At 38.1% G+C, this 18,013-nt stretch overlaps 1 protein-coding gene across 19 annotated transcripts in view; it reads right to left on the bottom strand.

The window, feature by feature from the left end:
* KMT2C (lysine methyltransferase 2C) overlaps positions 1 to 18,013 on the bottom strand; it is a 266,222-nt gene that overhangs the window by 187,894 nt on the left and 60,315 nt on the right. For all 19 annotated transcript variants that reach the window (XM_079151029.1, XM_079151018.1, XM_079151036.1 and 16 more), the window contains one exon: positions 6,704 to 6,792. In XM_079151029.1, coding sequence (XP_079007155.1) covers positions 6,704 to 6,792 — 89 coding nt within the window. The remainder of the gene's footprint in view (positions 1 to 6,703; positions 6,793 to 18,013) is intronic.

The raw sequence follows: 18,013 nt of genomic DNA, 5'->3' as shown, positions 1-18,013 counted from the left end.
GAGGTAAGGATGATGAGGTGACACACAGACTACTTTCAGGGTCAAACTACTCTCTATGATACACAAGGGCACATGTCAATGCGTGGGTCCAAACCCCACACTATGTACAACACAAAAGATGGGCCTTTAAACTATGAACTTCAGAGGACAATAGTACCATCCTAGTATAGGAGGCTGACAAGGGAAAAGATCATACCTGTGTGGGGTCACAAGGTAATATGGGAAATATCTATACCTTCTCCCACAACTCTGCGATGAATTTAAAACTACTATTACAGAATTCCCAGCAGAAAATTCACAGGCCAGGAGAGAATGGAAAGAAATACTCAATAAGCTACAAGAAGAAAAACGGCCAGTTACAAGTACCAAACCCGAAGCCTTATTTCAGAAATGAAAGAAAAATAGACTCTGCATGACAAGCAAAACTTGAAGTAATTCATTACCCCCAGACCAGTACTACATAAATGCTCAGGTAAAGGAGTACTACATGAGACGTGTAGTACTGCTGTCACAAAAACTCACAATTATACAAAACTCAACAGTACAGCATATACACAAGAGAACTAGAAAAGCTACCCCTATTAATCCAGAAAACCACCAAACCACAAAGGTGAGTAGAAGGGAAGAAAGAAAGCACATACAGAACCACTAAAGAAAAAAATTAACAGATGACAAGCATACTTTCACATCAGTAATAACACTGCACTGAAACATAATTTTCCCCAATTTTATAAAAGATAAAGAATAGCCAAATGGGTTTAAAACGCAATACCCAGTAAGGTACTGTCTAAAAGAAATTCCACCACCCCTCCCCCCAGAGATGCATACAGACTCAAAGTAAAGGGATGGAAAAAGATCTACTTTGCAAATGGAAACCAAGAGTAAGCAGGAGTGACTATACTTGTATCAAATAAAAGCCTGATTCAAAACCGTTAAAAAAAAAAAAAAAGACAAAGAAGATCACTAAAATAATGATACAGGGATCAAATCAACAAGAATAAATAATAATTGATAATATATCAATTATCAACGCTGAAGCACCCAATTATGTAAAGTAAACACTGTTAGATTTTAAAGAGGAGCAGACTGTAAACAATAATAGTTGGATATTTATAGCAGCTCAATTCACAACAACTAGATTGTGGAACCAACCCAGATGCCCTTCAATGGGTGAATGGATAAAGAAACTGTGGTATATATACACAATGGAATATTATTCAGCCATAAAGAAGAATAATATTATAGCATTTGCAAATAAATGGACAGAACTGGAGAATATCATGCTAAGTGAAATAAGCTAATCCCAAAAAAACCAAAGTTCAAATGTTTTCCCTGATAAGTGGATGATGATATATAATGGGAATGGAGGGGCAGAGGGTAAGAGAAGAAAGGAGGAACTTTGGATTATGTAGAGGGAAATGAGAGGGGGAAGGAGGCAGGGGTAAAACTTGAAATCAACAACAAAAGGAACCTCAAAATTGTATGAATACATAGAAATTAAAACAACATGCTCTTGAAAGACCAATGGGTCAATGAATAAATCAGGAGGGAAATTTTAAAATTTCTTCAAACAAATGAAAAACGCAACATCCCAAAACCTGTGGCACACAGTAAAAGGAATACTAAGCTATAATACACTTACAGCAGCAGTAAGTGCTCAGATCAAAAAACGGAAAGATTTCAAAAAAAAAACTAGATGCAACAATCCAAAATTAGGAGAAGGAAGGTTATTTCTATAATAAAGATGAGAGCAACAGCAACGGCCACTACTTATGAATTACTCAATCTACCCACCAACCACAACAAGACACTCATTTTACTTAATACTCTTACATTACACAATTATTACATTGCAAATTATTAAGTGAGTGTGTCAAGGCATGGAATTTACGTTGGCAAGAGAACCTTCTGATAAGCTCTTGAATTCTCCTGAGACACGCAGGGAGAAGTCAGGACCTTACACAAGACTCACATTTATGTTTAAATTAACTAGAAATTTAGAGAAATCTATTCTTTGCTTGGGTTCACTTATAGGCTGTTGGTCTAATGACTGTTCCCCCCACTCTCCTTCCTTATTCTTCTTGACCTATATGTTCACTGAAGAACTGGATGAAGGTCTTTCCACTGAAAGACACAAAACAAGGACTAATACACAGGTCCTTGCTTCAGTGTAAAAGGCCAGGATAAAAAAGTATCCTCCTGTTCCTGTTAAGACCTTTCTCTATACTTTAGTCTTGACCTCCCATGGAGACAGAATAAGAAAACAATCCATTTGTGGGGCCTGCTAGCCTACTTTTTAGAAAAAAATTACATGTCAGAAATTTGTTTTGTGACAAAGAACAGTAAGAAGCTTACAAAACGCAAACTGGTAGCCTAAGATGACAATACTGCTCCAGTTAGTGAAACGGAGGTCTACTCATGTGTGGAAGTACTGACCTCACAGCACTTACAGTCTAGTGTGGAAGGCACAGAACAAATAAAAATATATCTTAGCTCTTAAATACCAGGAACAGAAGTACAGCAGAAGAGATCACAGAGCAATAAGTACTGGGGTTTTTTGTTTGTTTGTTTGTTTGTTTGATTGTTTTAATGGGGGGAGTGCTGGAGATGGAATCCAGGGGTGCTCTATCACTGAATCCTTTATTATATTTTAAAAGAAGAGCCTCACTAAGTTGCAGAGACTGGCCTCAAGCTTGAGATCCCAAGTCACTGGAATTACAGGTATGTACCACTGCACCCAGTCTAGAGCTGCTTTTAGACAAGCTGGAAGGAAAGACCTTCCTGGGAAGACAGCACTAGAGCAGAGATTTGACTTAAGTGAAGGAGCAAGATTGGGGCGGGGGTGTAATTCCAAGAAAAGAAAACAAAACGTACAATTGCCTTGGAAAGAAGCATGGCTGAACTCCAGAAAGGGAAAGGAGGTCACAAGGCTGGACCACAGGGAAACGGAAGATGGTGTGGGACAGGGAGCCCCGGTAAGAGCAGAAGAGTTTGAAGGTCATGGTGCAGACTTTTGACTACATTCTAAATATGCCTGGAGGCTTTGGATGGTTGGCAGATGGAAGTAAAATGTTCTTAACAGCTGGTTTGGAAGGATCACAGCAGGTATTACATGAAAACAAGACTAGAATGGAGTGAAAAGAAAAGCAGCAAGGCCAATGAAGAGCTGTGTAGAGGCGCAGTCCATAGGAGGAAGGGTGGTGGTAACCAGCTATGCAATAGGCAGTGGAGGAGAAGGAAGTGACTGAGCTCAGGAGACACCAACAAGGTGAAGCCCAAAGGAGTCCCAGGAAGATAAATCAAGAAAGATTCCAGCTGAAGTCTTGGTGACATCCTTTCTCAAATTAATTAATTAAAAAATAAAAATAGCGTGGAACACACCTATAAACCCTATGAGTTGGGAGACTGAGGTAGGAAGATCACCAGCCTCAGCAAATTAGTGGAGCCCTAGCTAACTTGGCAAGGCTTGTACAAAAATTTTTAAAAAGAGTTGGGGATGTGGCTCAGTGGTTAAGTGCCTCTTGTACCCTGTACCGAAAAAGAGATACCAGGTCTGGGGTTGTAGGTCAGTGATAAAGTGCTCACGTAGCACTTAAGAGGCACTTGGTTCGATCCTCAGCACCACATAAAAATAAAGGTACTGTGTCCATCCACGACTAAAAAATATATATTTTATTTAAAATTTTTTTAAAAGGCTCCATGTTTCACCTGAACCACATGTGGTAGCATGGCTGAAGTGGGAACACGGGAAGAGGTTTCAGAATAACAATAAGAAGTTCCACAAAGAGCACATTCAGTTTAGATCCTCTCCAAACACCTAAAAGGTGTTAATAAACAAGTTGGAGATAACAGTTCATGTTAAGGCAAGGAAAAAAATCTGCTACTCGTCTCCACTAACATGTACAACCTTTATGTTTTTATATATCAGTTAAAAATAATTTTTTAAAAAATCATTATTGTGAGCTGAGAGTGTAGCTCGGTTGGTAGAGTGCTTGCCTCTACCAACAACCCAGCACCGCAAAAAAGAAGTCACTATTGTGATTTTTAGAGTCAGTAGCACATGGGTAAGATTGAAAGCCACTAAACTGAATAAGACCACTTGATATACAAGATGAGTAGAACAGAATGAGGAGAAATCAGTGAGTAGAAAACACAACAGATTTGCAGTCCTATAAGTCAAGAAAAATAAAAAGTTCCACTCCTGAGAGTGGTTAGCTATATGCAAAGATAATGGGTAGTTAAGAAGGATGAAGACTAAAAATTGGTTTTAGCAATATGAGATTACTGATGATCTGACAAGAATATTTTTGTAGAAAGAAAAGAAGAAAGCCAGATTAGAGTGCGTTCGTGAGAAAACAGTCAAAAGTAGCAACCAGCTGCGTGCAGTGGTACACACCTGTAATTATAGCAACTCAGGAGGCTGAGGCAGGAGGATCACACATTCAAAGCCAAAGCCAAAGCCAGCCTAGGCAACTTACTGAGACCCTGTCTCAAAACAAAAATAAAAAGGGCTGGGGATGTAGCTCAGTGGTAAAGTGTCGATTCATTTTCCCACTATCAATCCCAATATCAACAAAAAAAGTAGAAACCATAAGACAACTCTTCCAAGAGTTTCAAAAAGACTACTGTCCAGGACTTCTACTATAAAGGTGAGCAAATAACCTCATATACAGAGCTAAGAGGAGATGAGTGATCAGCAGACTGTATGAGAGGGATGATTCTGCAGCTAATGAATGATTTAACGAGCTGGAAAAACTCCTGACATAGGAAAGCAAAAAAACATGCACCCTCAAAATCCACAAAAGGTGAAAGTAGATAGATCCAGGACAGAAGTAAAGGACTTAGCCTCAGAGATCCACAGAGACTTTTCATTCCATTTTACCAGGTGGACAAAAAATCCAAGTAGGAAAGCAGAATCAGTGGGTGAGTGTAAAAAAATTTTTTCACTGAAATAAATAAGATCATCAGCTAAATGAAAACTGGGAAGAAGTATTAGAAGTCTGAAAAAAAGAAGGTAGTGAAATAATCATTTTCAACAAATAGGAGAGGAAATTTTTTAAGTATACAGAATGAAAGGAAGGCAGTAATCATTACCAATTTGATTTCAGGTCACAAGTTTAAAATGAAACTAGTCAGCAAGATTTTGCATTTCTCTACAGCTATGTTCAGCTACCAGAATGCACAATCTGGGCTGCTGGAAGAGAATAATGATCACAATGATGAGTCGTAGAATCCAGCTTGAAAGGAGAGCAACAAGCCCACCGGTAAGAGCAATGAGCTAGAGCTCCTGATAAGGTGAAAGTGTTACTGTGGTGTAGACATTAGGAGAAAGTGAGCTGGAAAAAAGAAGTAGCCAGAGGGTAGGACAGCTGAGTTGAGATTTTGGAAATGAAACAATTGTCTCTGTGACTGGTACAATAAGAAAGCTAACACAGGACTATAAGAATGAGCAACTGAGGGGGACTGAAGAACAGATTTCTGAGGAAATCAGGAAGCTGAAAGGTTGGGGTATTGAATGAGTTATCAAAAATGACAACTGGAGAAGCACAGTAGAGTAAGACAGAAAGGCAGGAGCTAACCTGCTACTGAGTGAGAATACCAGGAAGAATGTGGATACGTGTAACAAACTCTGGTACCACTACTGTAATTCACCAGGAATCATCCTAATGACAATATTATTTGAAACTTCAAAAAGACTCTTCATGAATAAGAGTGAACTACAGAAAAAATGATATGAAAAAGAACTAATGCAATTTACATAGATTCAAGTTTGGAGTAGTGTGATAATGTGCACAAAAGGGTGAATTTTAAATTCAGAAGTTTCAAGCTTTATTTTGTCATTCTATCTACCTAGGCCCTAGTCAAGAGAGAGATGGAAATTGTGCAGACTATTTGAAGGCTTTCCAAAAATTATAACTATATAATAACACATTTGACAACCATAAGGCACTTTCTGGAAAATTATATTTTAAAAGATAAAGCAACTTTACACTCTTCTATAAAAACCTTATGACATTCTGTAAGCATCAGGATGATTTCAACTTCAGAGAGAAAGTCTAACACCCCATCCAAATTCTATCCAACAACTGTAGAAAATAATGCCAATGAAGGACTACTTCCTGCAGATATCCCCTACATACAATATGAAACCCAGTCCCTTTGACCACTTACTAAATCACCAATCTCCTGTAAATTCTGGAAACCACTACGGGCAACCTGTTCTACCATACATTTTGCAGGTGCACAATACACAGCTAACTGAGGGCACCCAAAGGTTCTGTAGACCAGAAACCTTTTTTAACCCAATATTTCATACTATCATTCGCTAATGAAACACTTTCTCTCTACGTACATATTAACGAAGCAAGCTTTGAACAAACACTTGATGGTTCACAAACCAGAAATACCCTGTGATACTCATGGCCTGAGTCATTCAGTTTTGATTTTACTTTGATAAAACAGATATCCATAAATATAATTTCTACTAACTCGGGACTCAAGGAAAGGGGTGGGCGATGGGGACGAGGGAGGAGGAGCTGGGTTTTTCACAATGTGACTACTGGCCAACTAGTAACTGGGACAGATGGAATTGCTGGACTGCAGTGTGTCGACCCTGGCTCTCAGCACATCTCCACACACATGCCAGGCACAAACGTGCATACTGTCATGGACACTTGTAAACACTCTTGTTAAATTGTGATACCTGTTTCCACGATATTTTCTGCTTCTATTGTCTCCAGCCCATCCATGCTATCTTCATCATCCACCATAGTTCTTCCTCTACTTCGAGGCCTACAAAGAAATAAACGCACATATTTAAAAATAATGAATCTTAAGGCTTATATGTTATACTCCATATAAAGCACAATTTAAAGGCCTACAAAATAATTGGGCATTTCTCCAGCATTTTCACCGTGTTAAACAGTAAATATCAGACCTTTTCTCCCCTACACTCAGTCCTTCCTTACACCCTGCATGTGAGGACAGACCCAGGTAAGTGAGCTGCGTCTTTGAGCTGGCTAAGGGATCCCTATTCTGGCCTCCCCTCTTTTGAGTTGACCTTCCCAAGACTCCCTCGACCTACAGCAGTAGTTTCAACCACCTCGCAGGTTCTGGACTGAGTGCACACACCAGGCTGCAGTTGCACATTTAGTGAAGTGAATGAGGGCTGCCCAGACATATGTACTTGTTTAAGGCTGACATAAAGGACCAAATGCAAATGAGTGAAAAAAATAAAATTCCAAAAATTGAGTATGATCTAATTGTGTTGCCTTATAAGTGTAATTTAATTTATAACAACTTTAGGAAAGTAAAATAAAGATAACACTAGTGGTAATGTGGATTCTTTAACCCAATGTAATGTAAAAAAAATTTAAAACAACTAATATCTTTTAATTATTTTGAAGTATACTAAGGAATAGAAATTAGAAAAAAATTTTTAAATAAGATACAAGTAAAAAAACTGAGAATATAATATTCAAATAATTTTAAAGCTTCTAAATTCTTTTAATACTTAAAGAGGGAAAAAAATACAAATGAACTCGGAACTTGAAAATAATGGAAAATAAGGGATAAAAGATAAGTGATATAAAAAATAAAGCAAAAAACTATGTTTTAAATAGGAAATACACTTATATCTTATTTTAAAAAGAATGTAACTGATCTAATCGTAAAGTAGATATATCATAGAAGTTAACATGATCGAAGTCCAAATAGTTTTAGGTGAATTATTGCAAGCTGCCAAAACATCATATTCAAAACAAAAACAACAACAAAAAAGGGGCAAAAAATATTTATCTGAACTAAATTCCTAACAAAAACTGTCCAAAACTATAGATGTTTAAAAGCCTTCAGGAAATAATGCCAGGAGTTAATAAATGGGATGGTATCAAATTAAAAAGCTTCTGCATAGCAAAGGAAACAAAAGTTTGAAGAGAGCCAAGTGCAGTGGCACACACCTATAATCCCAGCAACTCTAGAGGCTGAGACAGAAGGATTTCAAGTTCAAAGCCAGTCTCAGCAACTTAACCAGACCCTAAGCAATTTGGCAAGACCCTGTCTCAAAATAAACATACAAAAGGGCTGGGGATGTGGCACAGTGGTAAAGCACCCTTGGGTTAAATTGAGAGAGAGAGAGAGAGAGAGAGAGAGAGAGAGAGAGAGAGAGAGAGAGAGAGAGATAGATTAATCTTTTGACAGAAGATTAATATTCACAGTATATAAAGAAATTTTAAAAAAAACTGAACACACAAACACAAAATAAACAACAACAACAACAAAAAAAAACCTAACCCAAGCTGGGCATGGTGGTGCACGCCTATAATCCCAGCAACTCAGGTGTCTGAAGCAGGAGGGATTCCAAGTTAGAGTCCAGACTCAGCAACTTAGTGAGGCCCTACGGGCTTGTGAGACATAAAAATCGGGCGCAGTGTGCACACGTGTAATCCCAGCGGTTCCAGAGGCTGAGGGAGAAGGATCTCAAGGCCAACCTCAGCAACTTGGCAATTTAGAAAGAACCTGCCTCTAAATAAAATGTTTACTTTGAACCCCTAGGTTCAATTACTAGTATCAAAAATAAATGAACAAATGAATGAATAATACATTTTAAAAAGGGCTAGGTATGTGGCTCAGTAGTCGTGCCTCAGGTTCAATTCCTGGTATTGCTAATAACAACAACCACCCAATAAATAAATGGACAAATGAACCAGGTACTTTTCAAAAGCAGCAAAAAAAAAAAAATACATGAAAGACTATCCAACCTCCCTAGCAACTAGAGAAATGCAAATCAAGACAATACTGAGATTTCATGTCACTCACGTCGGAATGGCAGTCATTAAGCATACAAACAAGGGGCTGGGGCTCAGTGGTAGAGCGTTTGCCTGGCATGTGTGAGGGACGGGGTTCGAGTCTCAGCACGACATCTAAATAAAAAAAGATCCACTGATGACTAAAAATGTATTTTTTTAAAAGAATACAAACAATAATAAATGCTGGAGAGGATATGGAGACAAAGGAGCACTGTTATACTGCTGAGGGGGACTGTAAGTTAGCACAACCACTAGAGAAATCAGTACGGAGGTTCCCCAGAAGACCCGGTGTGGAACCATATATGATCCGGTTACATCACTCTGGTATTTATCCCAAAGAATTAAAGGCATGTTACTACTGTGATATATGCACACCCATCTGCAGGAATGTGGACAGAACTTGAAACCATTATATTAAGTGAAATAAACCCAAATCAGAAGGTCAAGGGTTCTATGCTTCGTCTCCTATGCAGAAGCTAGAGAGGAAAAAGGACAAGAAAGGTAGGGGGTGATTATACGGAAAGCAAAGGGAGATCAGTAAGGTAGAGGAAGAAAGCTAAGGGAGGAGAAGTAGAAACTGGGGAATGATACTGACCAAATTTACTGTTATGTCCTGTGCATGTAGGAATATGTAACAATGAATTTTGTCGTTATGTACAACTATAACGCACCAGGAAAAATATGGAAAAAAACTAATTACAATACTAGTAAACACAATTAAAATACATGGCTGACTTAACATTAAGAAATTTGTTGGGCTGAGGCTGGGGCTCAGTGGTAGAGCACTTGCCTAGCATGTGTGAGGCACTGGGTTCGATTCTCAGCACCACATAAAAACAAATTAATTAATTAAATAAAGATCCATGACAACTAAAACTAAAGAAAGGAAATTTCTTAATATAACCTAACAAGTCAAACCACCAAAATAGTATCATTTCAAACCTCCTGTGGGCTGAGGGGGAAGGAGGCAGAACTAAATTAACAGACTACAAAACTTGGAAGACAGAAAAGTATGATCAGGGCCAATGCATTTTAAGAATGATTTTATTATTCACTGCAACAAGGAGAAAATAATCATCTTTAGAATTTATTGAGTAGTTCTGTCTAGATTTAAACAAAAAGTTTAAAATGAAAAGGAAAAAAGAAGTTTTTAATCAATTCCTATTGCAGGCAGAAAAGAAGTATAAATATACATAGTCAATAGAAAATGACACGAAAAGATAAATACAAATAAGAATTCTCACAGTAAACCTCAATGATTTATAAGCTCTCCAACCATTATTCAATGATAAAAACATGAATTCACCCAGATAACATAACCCAAAGAACTTCACATTATCATATAAAGCAAAAATTTACACAAGAGATACTGACAACTGAAAAATTAGGGAAATCTAACATTCCACAAACTGAAAGATAAAATCACCAACACATGGACAACACATGGGGCAGGCCTGGAGCACCAGCACCCCTGCGGATCGCGCCAGCCCTCCAGGGTCTGGCGTGCAGAGGTCGATGGGGTACCACTGCCCACCAGGCCCTCCGGTGACAAGAGGCCGGGTAGTGAGCCGGCGACCGGGCACTGTTCTGAACAAGGCGGAAGGCCATGGGACAGCTGCGCGGAAGGCCATGGGACAGCTGCGCGGAGCTCACGGCCACGAGGGCAGCACGGGTAGGGCTGAAGGCGTCAGCCTGGAGGCTGGCGGGCGGAGGAACCAGGCTGTTGGTGGCCAAGGACCGCAGACCCTCCAACACGCGGCACAGTGGACACGCAAGCAGCCGCAAACCCTGCAACATGCAGCTCAGTGGACACGCAAGCAGCCGCAGACCCTGCAACACCCGGCACAGTGGACACGCAAGCAGCCGCGGCAGCTCCACAGACCCTCCTACACGCAGCACAGTGGACACGCAAGCAGCCGCAGCAACTCCGCGGGGGCAACTTGGCTTCTCGCAATGACGCGCCCATGTCCGAGGAGCTGAGGCCGGCGGAGCGGGCTCTCCCAGGGCCTCGCGGCACCCCATTCTCCCATCGCCAGCCATGAGGCTATTTTCTGACACATGGTGTACTTTAGACGTGTTTCGTCTAGTTTAAAACCCCGGCGGCACAGCAGGTGTCTGCACTGTGCCGTTTTCTCCTTAGGAAGCATTTTGGTGCATGCGCGCTCTGTTCCTCCAGCGCTTCCTCCGGCGTCTGCTGCTGTCATCAACAGACATGTTCCTTATATTCATCAGCCCATCCGAATTCTTTTCGTTCTGGCCAATGGACTGACTTATCAACATGTCCTTTGCAGATCTCTCCTACTGCGCCCCTGGCTTCTGATATGTGACTATTCTGACTGATCCAACACTGACTTCTGGATTCAAAAGATAATGGTCACACTTGTCAAGCCCATACCAACTGCTAATTTCCAGGTTTAAATAGAAAAATACATACATATATTTTTTACTTCTACATTGATTCGGATATTTCCCATTTTCACTTTTTAAAAAATAGTCTTAGTTGTAGGTGAACACAATACCTTTAATTTTACTTATTTATTTCCATGTGGTGCTGAGGATTGAACCCAGTGCCTCACACATGCTAGGCAAGGGCTCTACCACTGAGCTACAATCCCATTCTAGTTTTCATTTTTAATGGAAGTTTGAAGTCTAATTATAAATCACAAATTGTTTATTTTAATCCTTTGGACGATCTCTTAACCCTTTTATTTTAGTTTTCTTTGCTTCACTTTATTACAAGAAAATCTGAACTATTAGAATAGCACCAATTCTAGTTAAAATTTTTTCTACCAAAATGTAATATTCATAGTAATCTCAGAAGCTGACACTCTACAACTAATTTGAGTTCCTAAAATAACACCCAACATGGGAGTTCAAAGAGGGTTTAAAATCACCCTCCAGTCACAAAGAACTAGAAAACCAGACAAAACATGAGAAATGACTGTTACAGACACTGACCAACAGGAGATAGATCTGAATCCCCAAACATGGGAAACACACAGGGGAGCCCTACCTTTGCATGCACCTTCTGCACTTACAACTAGGGTGCAAGTAGAACCCAGAGACCAGAAATCATATTCAGATGAGAATACAGAAATCACCAGTAGTGATGCTTATGGAGGCCAGAATTAGTGGGACACAGTACTCAAGAGGACAGAGAGAAATGTACATGAGGGCACCCATGAGTTTTTTAATCTGAATAGTAATCTGTACAAGTATGGTATGAAATCTCCTAAAGCTAATTAAGAACAATTTTCAGGGGGAAAAAAACTCCAAGACAGCTATAGTTACAAGAGAGTCCCAGCTCACAGAGAGCTGCAAATCAATCATGTCCCTCCAGCCAGTGGCAAGACCTCACTGACTACATGCAACACCTTCAGTAGAATGCAGCCAGACTCCTTAGGACTGGGGCAAGGAGACTCAGAACAAACGCTACTCTAGATCATCCTGAAAAGAGGAGACAACTCTCAACAGATCGAAATAGTTCACAACTAACTAAACTGCTAGTAGAAAAATCCACTTGTAAAAAGACTACAACAAAAATAAATCACAATGTGTGGCATCCAATTAAAATGTACAAGACATAGGAAAGGAACCAGAAATGTAAGCCATGATCAGGAGAAATGAGGGAACAGAAACAAACAGGAATAAATAAGAGATGACAGAAAAGACAAGCACTGAAATTAAACCGTTATTATGCATTTCATATGCTCATCAATGTAAAGGAAAACATGAACATGAGAGGAATGGAAGTTATTAAAAATAGAGTGCAAAAAATAATATCAATCTCTAACAATCAAAATGCACATTAAAACTACACCAAGATTCCATCTCCAGTCAGATTGGCAACAATCAAGAAAAAGTGTTGGTGAGGATATGGGGAAAAAGGTACACTCATACATTGCTGGTGAGACTGCAAATTGGTGTGACCACTCTGAAAAGCAGTATGGGGATTCCTCAGAAAACTAGGAATGGAATCATCATTTGATCCAGTTATATCACTCCCTGGTATATATCCAAAAGAATTAAAATCAGCATACTATTAGTGATGTGGCCACATCAATGTTTATAGCAGCTCAATTCACAATAGGTAAACTATGGTCCCAACCCAGGTGTCCTTTAACAGATGAATGGACACAATGGAATATTGCTCAGTCATAAAGAAAAGTGACTTTATGACAAGAGCCAGTAAAGGGATGAATCTGGAGACTATCATGTTAAGTGAAATAAGCCAATCCCAAAAAAACAAAGGTCAAATGTTCTCTCTGATATGCAGATGCTAATACACAAGGGGGGGGGGGTTGCGGACAGAAGTTCAGTGGAGCAAAGGGGCATGAAAGGAAGAGTAGGGGGATAGAAAAAGGAAGGACAGTGGAGTGAATCTGACTTAATTTCCCACATGCGCATATGAATATACCACAGTGAATCTCAACATCATGTACGCCCACAAGACTGGGATCCTGTTTAGAATAAGATCTATATATCCCATGTTTGTATAAATAGATCAAAATAGAATCTACTGTCATGTACAGCTAAAAAAATTTTTTTAAAAGATGTCAAATTAAAATTTCACACTGAAAGATAACATCTAATTAGAAAAGAAAAAGGAAAAAAAAGATCACTAACCTTAAAGACACTGGGGGAAAAAAACTATCCAAATAAAGGACAGAGTGAAAAATGACAACGTCCTGTGGGAAAACAGAAACATGTCTAACGGGTATGAGGTTGGAGTAAGGAAAGGGAGAAAATAAAGCATTTAGCAAAATAATCACTATAAATTCTGCACACTGTATCTCACATAGACAATGATAAAATGGTTTGTGATCAAATTGCTGAAAAATAATAAGCAAAAAAATCTTAAAAGTCACAAAGAAAAGAGACATTATCCACAGAGTGACAAAAATAAGACAGACAACAGGCTTCTCTTCTGAATTTGTGAGTCGGATCATGGAAAACATACTTATTAGTGCTCAATGGAAAAGTAAAGCAGCCGGGTGCAGTGGCACACACCTGTAATCCCAGCAGCTTGGGAGGTAAAGGCAGGAAGATCAAAAGTTCAAAGACAGCCTCAGCAACTTAAAAAGAACCTGAGCAATTTAATGAGAGACCCTGTCTCAAAATTTAAAAAAATAAAGTAAAATAATTTTTAAAGGCTGGGATATGCCAATTAATTAAAGGAAATCCCTGTAAACAATCAAGAAAATGTATAGCAAACTGAACCTATCAAGTCTGTGATCTCAGACTCTTGGGAGGCTGAGACTGGGGCATCACAAGTTCAAGGCCAGCTTGGCAACTCAACAAGATGCTGTCTCAAACCTTTTTAAAGAGCCGGGAATTGCTTCAGTAGGGAAGAACTTGCCTAGCAAGCCAGAGGCCCTGGATTCAATACTCATTAACACACACACAAAAAAAGGCATACATCAATGGCTGAGGCTGGGTTGTGTGGTGGAGCCCTTGCCTAACCTGCAGAAGGACACAGAGTCAACCCCCAGCACTAAAAATAATACATAAAAGTATCCTTAAAAAAAAAAAAAGTATCCTTCAATAATAGTGAACTAAAACTACTTCAAACAAATACTCAATGAATTCTTTACCAAGAAACCTTCATTGCAAGTGCAAGATATGCTAAGAAAATTCTCCAACAGGAAAGTAGTAACCAATAAAAACCTGAATGTATGCAACAGAATAAAGTGATTTGGGTTGTAAATCTGAAAGACTTTCTCATTTTTACATTTCCTTAAAATGTAAAAATCTTATTATTGTGGGGGTTGTAATATATATAAAATTAACATGCATAGCCCGGCGTAGTGGCCTATAATCCCAGTGGCTTAGAAAGCTGAGGCAGGAAACACGGAAACACAATATTTCAAAACTTGTACATGAATAGAGGGAAATGTGCAGTTTAAACAGTTATATCAGAAACCAAGGAAGAACCCAAACTCAATAATTTAAGTTGCCACTTAAGAAATTCAAACATGGAGCCAAGCATGACGGCACAAACCTATAATCGCAGTGATTCAGTATGATGAGGCAGGAGGACTGCAAGTTCAAGGTCAGCCCGGGTAATTAAGGAAGACCCTGTCTCTAAATAAACAAAAGGGGCTGGTGAGTTGGCTCAGTGACAGTGCTTAACTAGCATATTCAAGTCCTGGGTTCAATCCCCAGTATCACCCAAAAGGAGGGGGGAGGGATTGTCAGAAAATGGGCAAAGCAAACCCATAATAAGTAGGAGGGAAGAAATGAAGGCAGAAAGCAGTGATATTAAAACATAATAGGGGGACTGGGTTTGTAATTGAATGGTACAGCACTTGACTAGCACATTAGGCACTGGGTGTGATCCTCAGCACCGCAGAAAAATAAATGAATAAAATAAAAGCATTGTATCCATCTACGATTAAAAATTTTCAAATAAAATAAAAAATAATTTTTTTTTAAATCAGTTAAACCAAAAGATGGTTCTTTAAAAAAAAAAAAAAAAAAATCAATAAAATTGATGGATCCCAAGCTAAAAATGGTTGGGAGGGAAAAAATACAACTTAACAATATCAGAACGGAAAGGGGACATCACCAAAGGAGCAATAAACACTAACCCATTAAGTCCCATAATTTCAATTCTGTGTGTGTAAATAAATTTTGTGTGTGAAACAGATTATTTCAAAGTTACCATAAGTGGTATATTTGTTGCTTAACTGAAGCTTATGTAGGTGTTCTACATCTGGGACAATGAAACAAAATGGACTAAGAGGACAATAGGAAAACATTGTAAATAATTTTGTATCAATAAATCAACCATTTAAATGAAATAGCAAAATTCCTTGGATGGCGCCAATTACCAAAACTGACAAAAGACTGGAAATAGATACTGGGATATTCAAAATTCAGTTAGAAAATTTTAATTGGTAGTTATAAATCTTTCCACAAAGAAAACTCCAAGCCCAGATGGCTTTATTGATGAATTCTATCAAGCATTAAATAATACTAGCCCTAAACTACCCTTCAGGAAATAATGGGAAAAGAAACACTTCCCAACTCATTCTATAAGGTCAGCTTTGCTCAGAATCCAAAACGAAGACAGACATTGAGTAATACCAATATCCATCACAAAATAAAGATAGACCTGTTGTTCCAAAGAATTAAAAGGAACAGAACACGGGTACCTATGTTTTGTAGATATGATTCTAACGCCAAAACAATACAAAAATAATGAAAGATGGGCTGGGGATATGGTTCAGTTGGTAGAGTGCTTACCTTGCAAGCACAAGGCTCTGGGTTCAATCACCCAGTACCAAAAAAAAAAGAAAGAAAGAAAATTATAGCCTGCTTTTCATTTTCAAATACATATAAAATTCTAAATGAAAAATTAACAGGGGCTCCAGTTCTAGATAAGATGAAGGAACACAAGCCAACCATTCTTTCCCACTGAATGCAAATATAAAATCCAGGAAGATTGTTCGACATGTGCTAACTTAAATAGGAGAAATGAATTTTGATGTTCTATTTTATAGCAGAGTTACTAAAGATACTGATAATACTCTGTGTATTCAAAAACTAGAAAAAGGGATCTGGAATGTAATCCACACGGAGAAATGATACATGTTTGAGGAGACAAGTTTATCCTGATTTAAACATTACATAATTTTATGTGTACTGAAACAATACATGGTACTCCATATATAGAGATGATTTTTATGTGTTAATTTTTTAAAACTAAAAAATTTTGAAGAACACCTGGAAAAAATTATAATTATATATATATATATATATATACACACACACATATATATATGATTGGTAGTGATATATATATGTATGTGTGTATACATATAAATATATATGTATATATTTATATGTATACACACACACCTGATCAGGAATAGGCATCAAATTCGAAGTATGGTCAAAATAGCAATGGGTTCACTATGTCATTCCTACCTTATCCCCTGGCCTGGATTCAATGCAGTCCCAAGCCCAGGAGTGAGTACTGATATGTAGAAAGAGCACACGACTGTGTTCTTGGCTCACCTACCACCTGCCCATGGGTGAACCTGATCCTAGTTAGAATAATTAGTTAAACAAAGACCTTCACAACTGAGCTAACAGAATTCTGGCCAGGTGCCAAACTTCTATATGTAGGGTGCCAGACCCTATATATAGAAACAGTACTGCAAAGGTTTTGAAGACTAAGTTGACGTGACTATGGCCCACTGAAGGCTGGGTGGAAAATGTAGCCAGTACCTACTCAGACCAAGTGCCAGCGAACCCAAAAATATCGATAAATTTCCATAAAATGTTTATAAAACCTGAAGTTTCATCGTATTCTCAAAGTTCTATACCCAAAGCACTACAAACACATCAAATCACCTGAAAAATACATTCAACTAAGGCCAATGACAAAGTGACACAGAGTTTGGAACTGTCTGATGAACACTTTAAAATAACTAATATAAAGGTTTGAATGAACAATTACAAACACTCTTAAAATTTAATTTAACACAGAACACATCAAAGAGAAAATGTACCAAGTAGAAATTTTAGAAATGAAAATTACAAAACAGAAATTTAAAACTCACTGAAAGTAAATAACAAAAAGATGGATTTAAATGCAAACATACTGAACTGGGACTGTAACTCAGTGGCAGAGCGCTTGCCTGGCATGTGTGAGTCACTGTGTGCGATCTTCAACACAACATAAAAATAAACAAATGAAGGTATTCTGTTCATCTACAATTACAAAAAAAAAATTTTAAATACAAACATATCAATAATTATATTAAACATAAATGGTCTAAACACACCGACGAAAATATAGAGATTTTCAGAATCTGTTTTAAAAAGATCTAATTGTATGGTGTCTACATGAAAGTCAATTCAAAAATGACCTGTTTAAAGAAAACAAACATTATCCAAAATTAAGCTCGAAGGTATGTCAATACCATATCAAATTTCAAAACAAAAAAGGTTAACAGATTTAAGAGGGTTATTATATATTGATCCAAGAGTAAATTCACCAACGGGTAATTCTAAATGTGCATCCATCTAACAACTAAACTCCAATACGTGAAGCAAAAATATCATACAACTGAAAAGATAAAAACTCCACAATTGTACTGAGAAACTTCACCACACCTTTCTCAATAACAGAACTTTTGGAGAGAAAAATCAGTAAGAATTTAGAAGAACTGAACAATATCATCAAAGAAACTAAT

The sequence above is a fragment of the Sciurus vulgaris genome (genome assembly GCF_902686455.1).
Source record: "Sciurus vulgaris genome assembly, chromosome: 8".
NCBI lineage: Eukaryota > Metazoa > Chordata > Mammalia > Rodentia > Sciuridae > Sciurus > Sciurus vulgaris.
The sequence above is the reverse complement of the archived record's forward strand: the minus strand, read 5'-3'. Positions and strand labels throughout refer to the sequence as shown.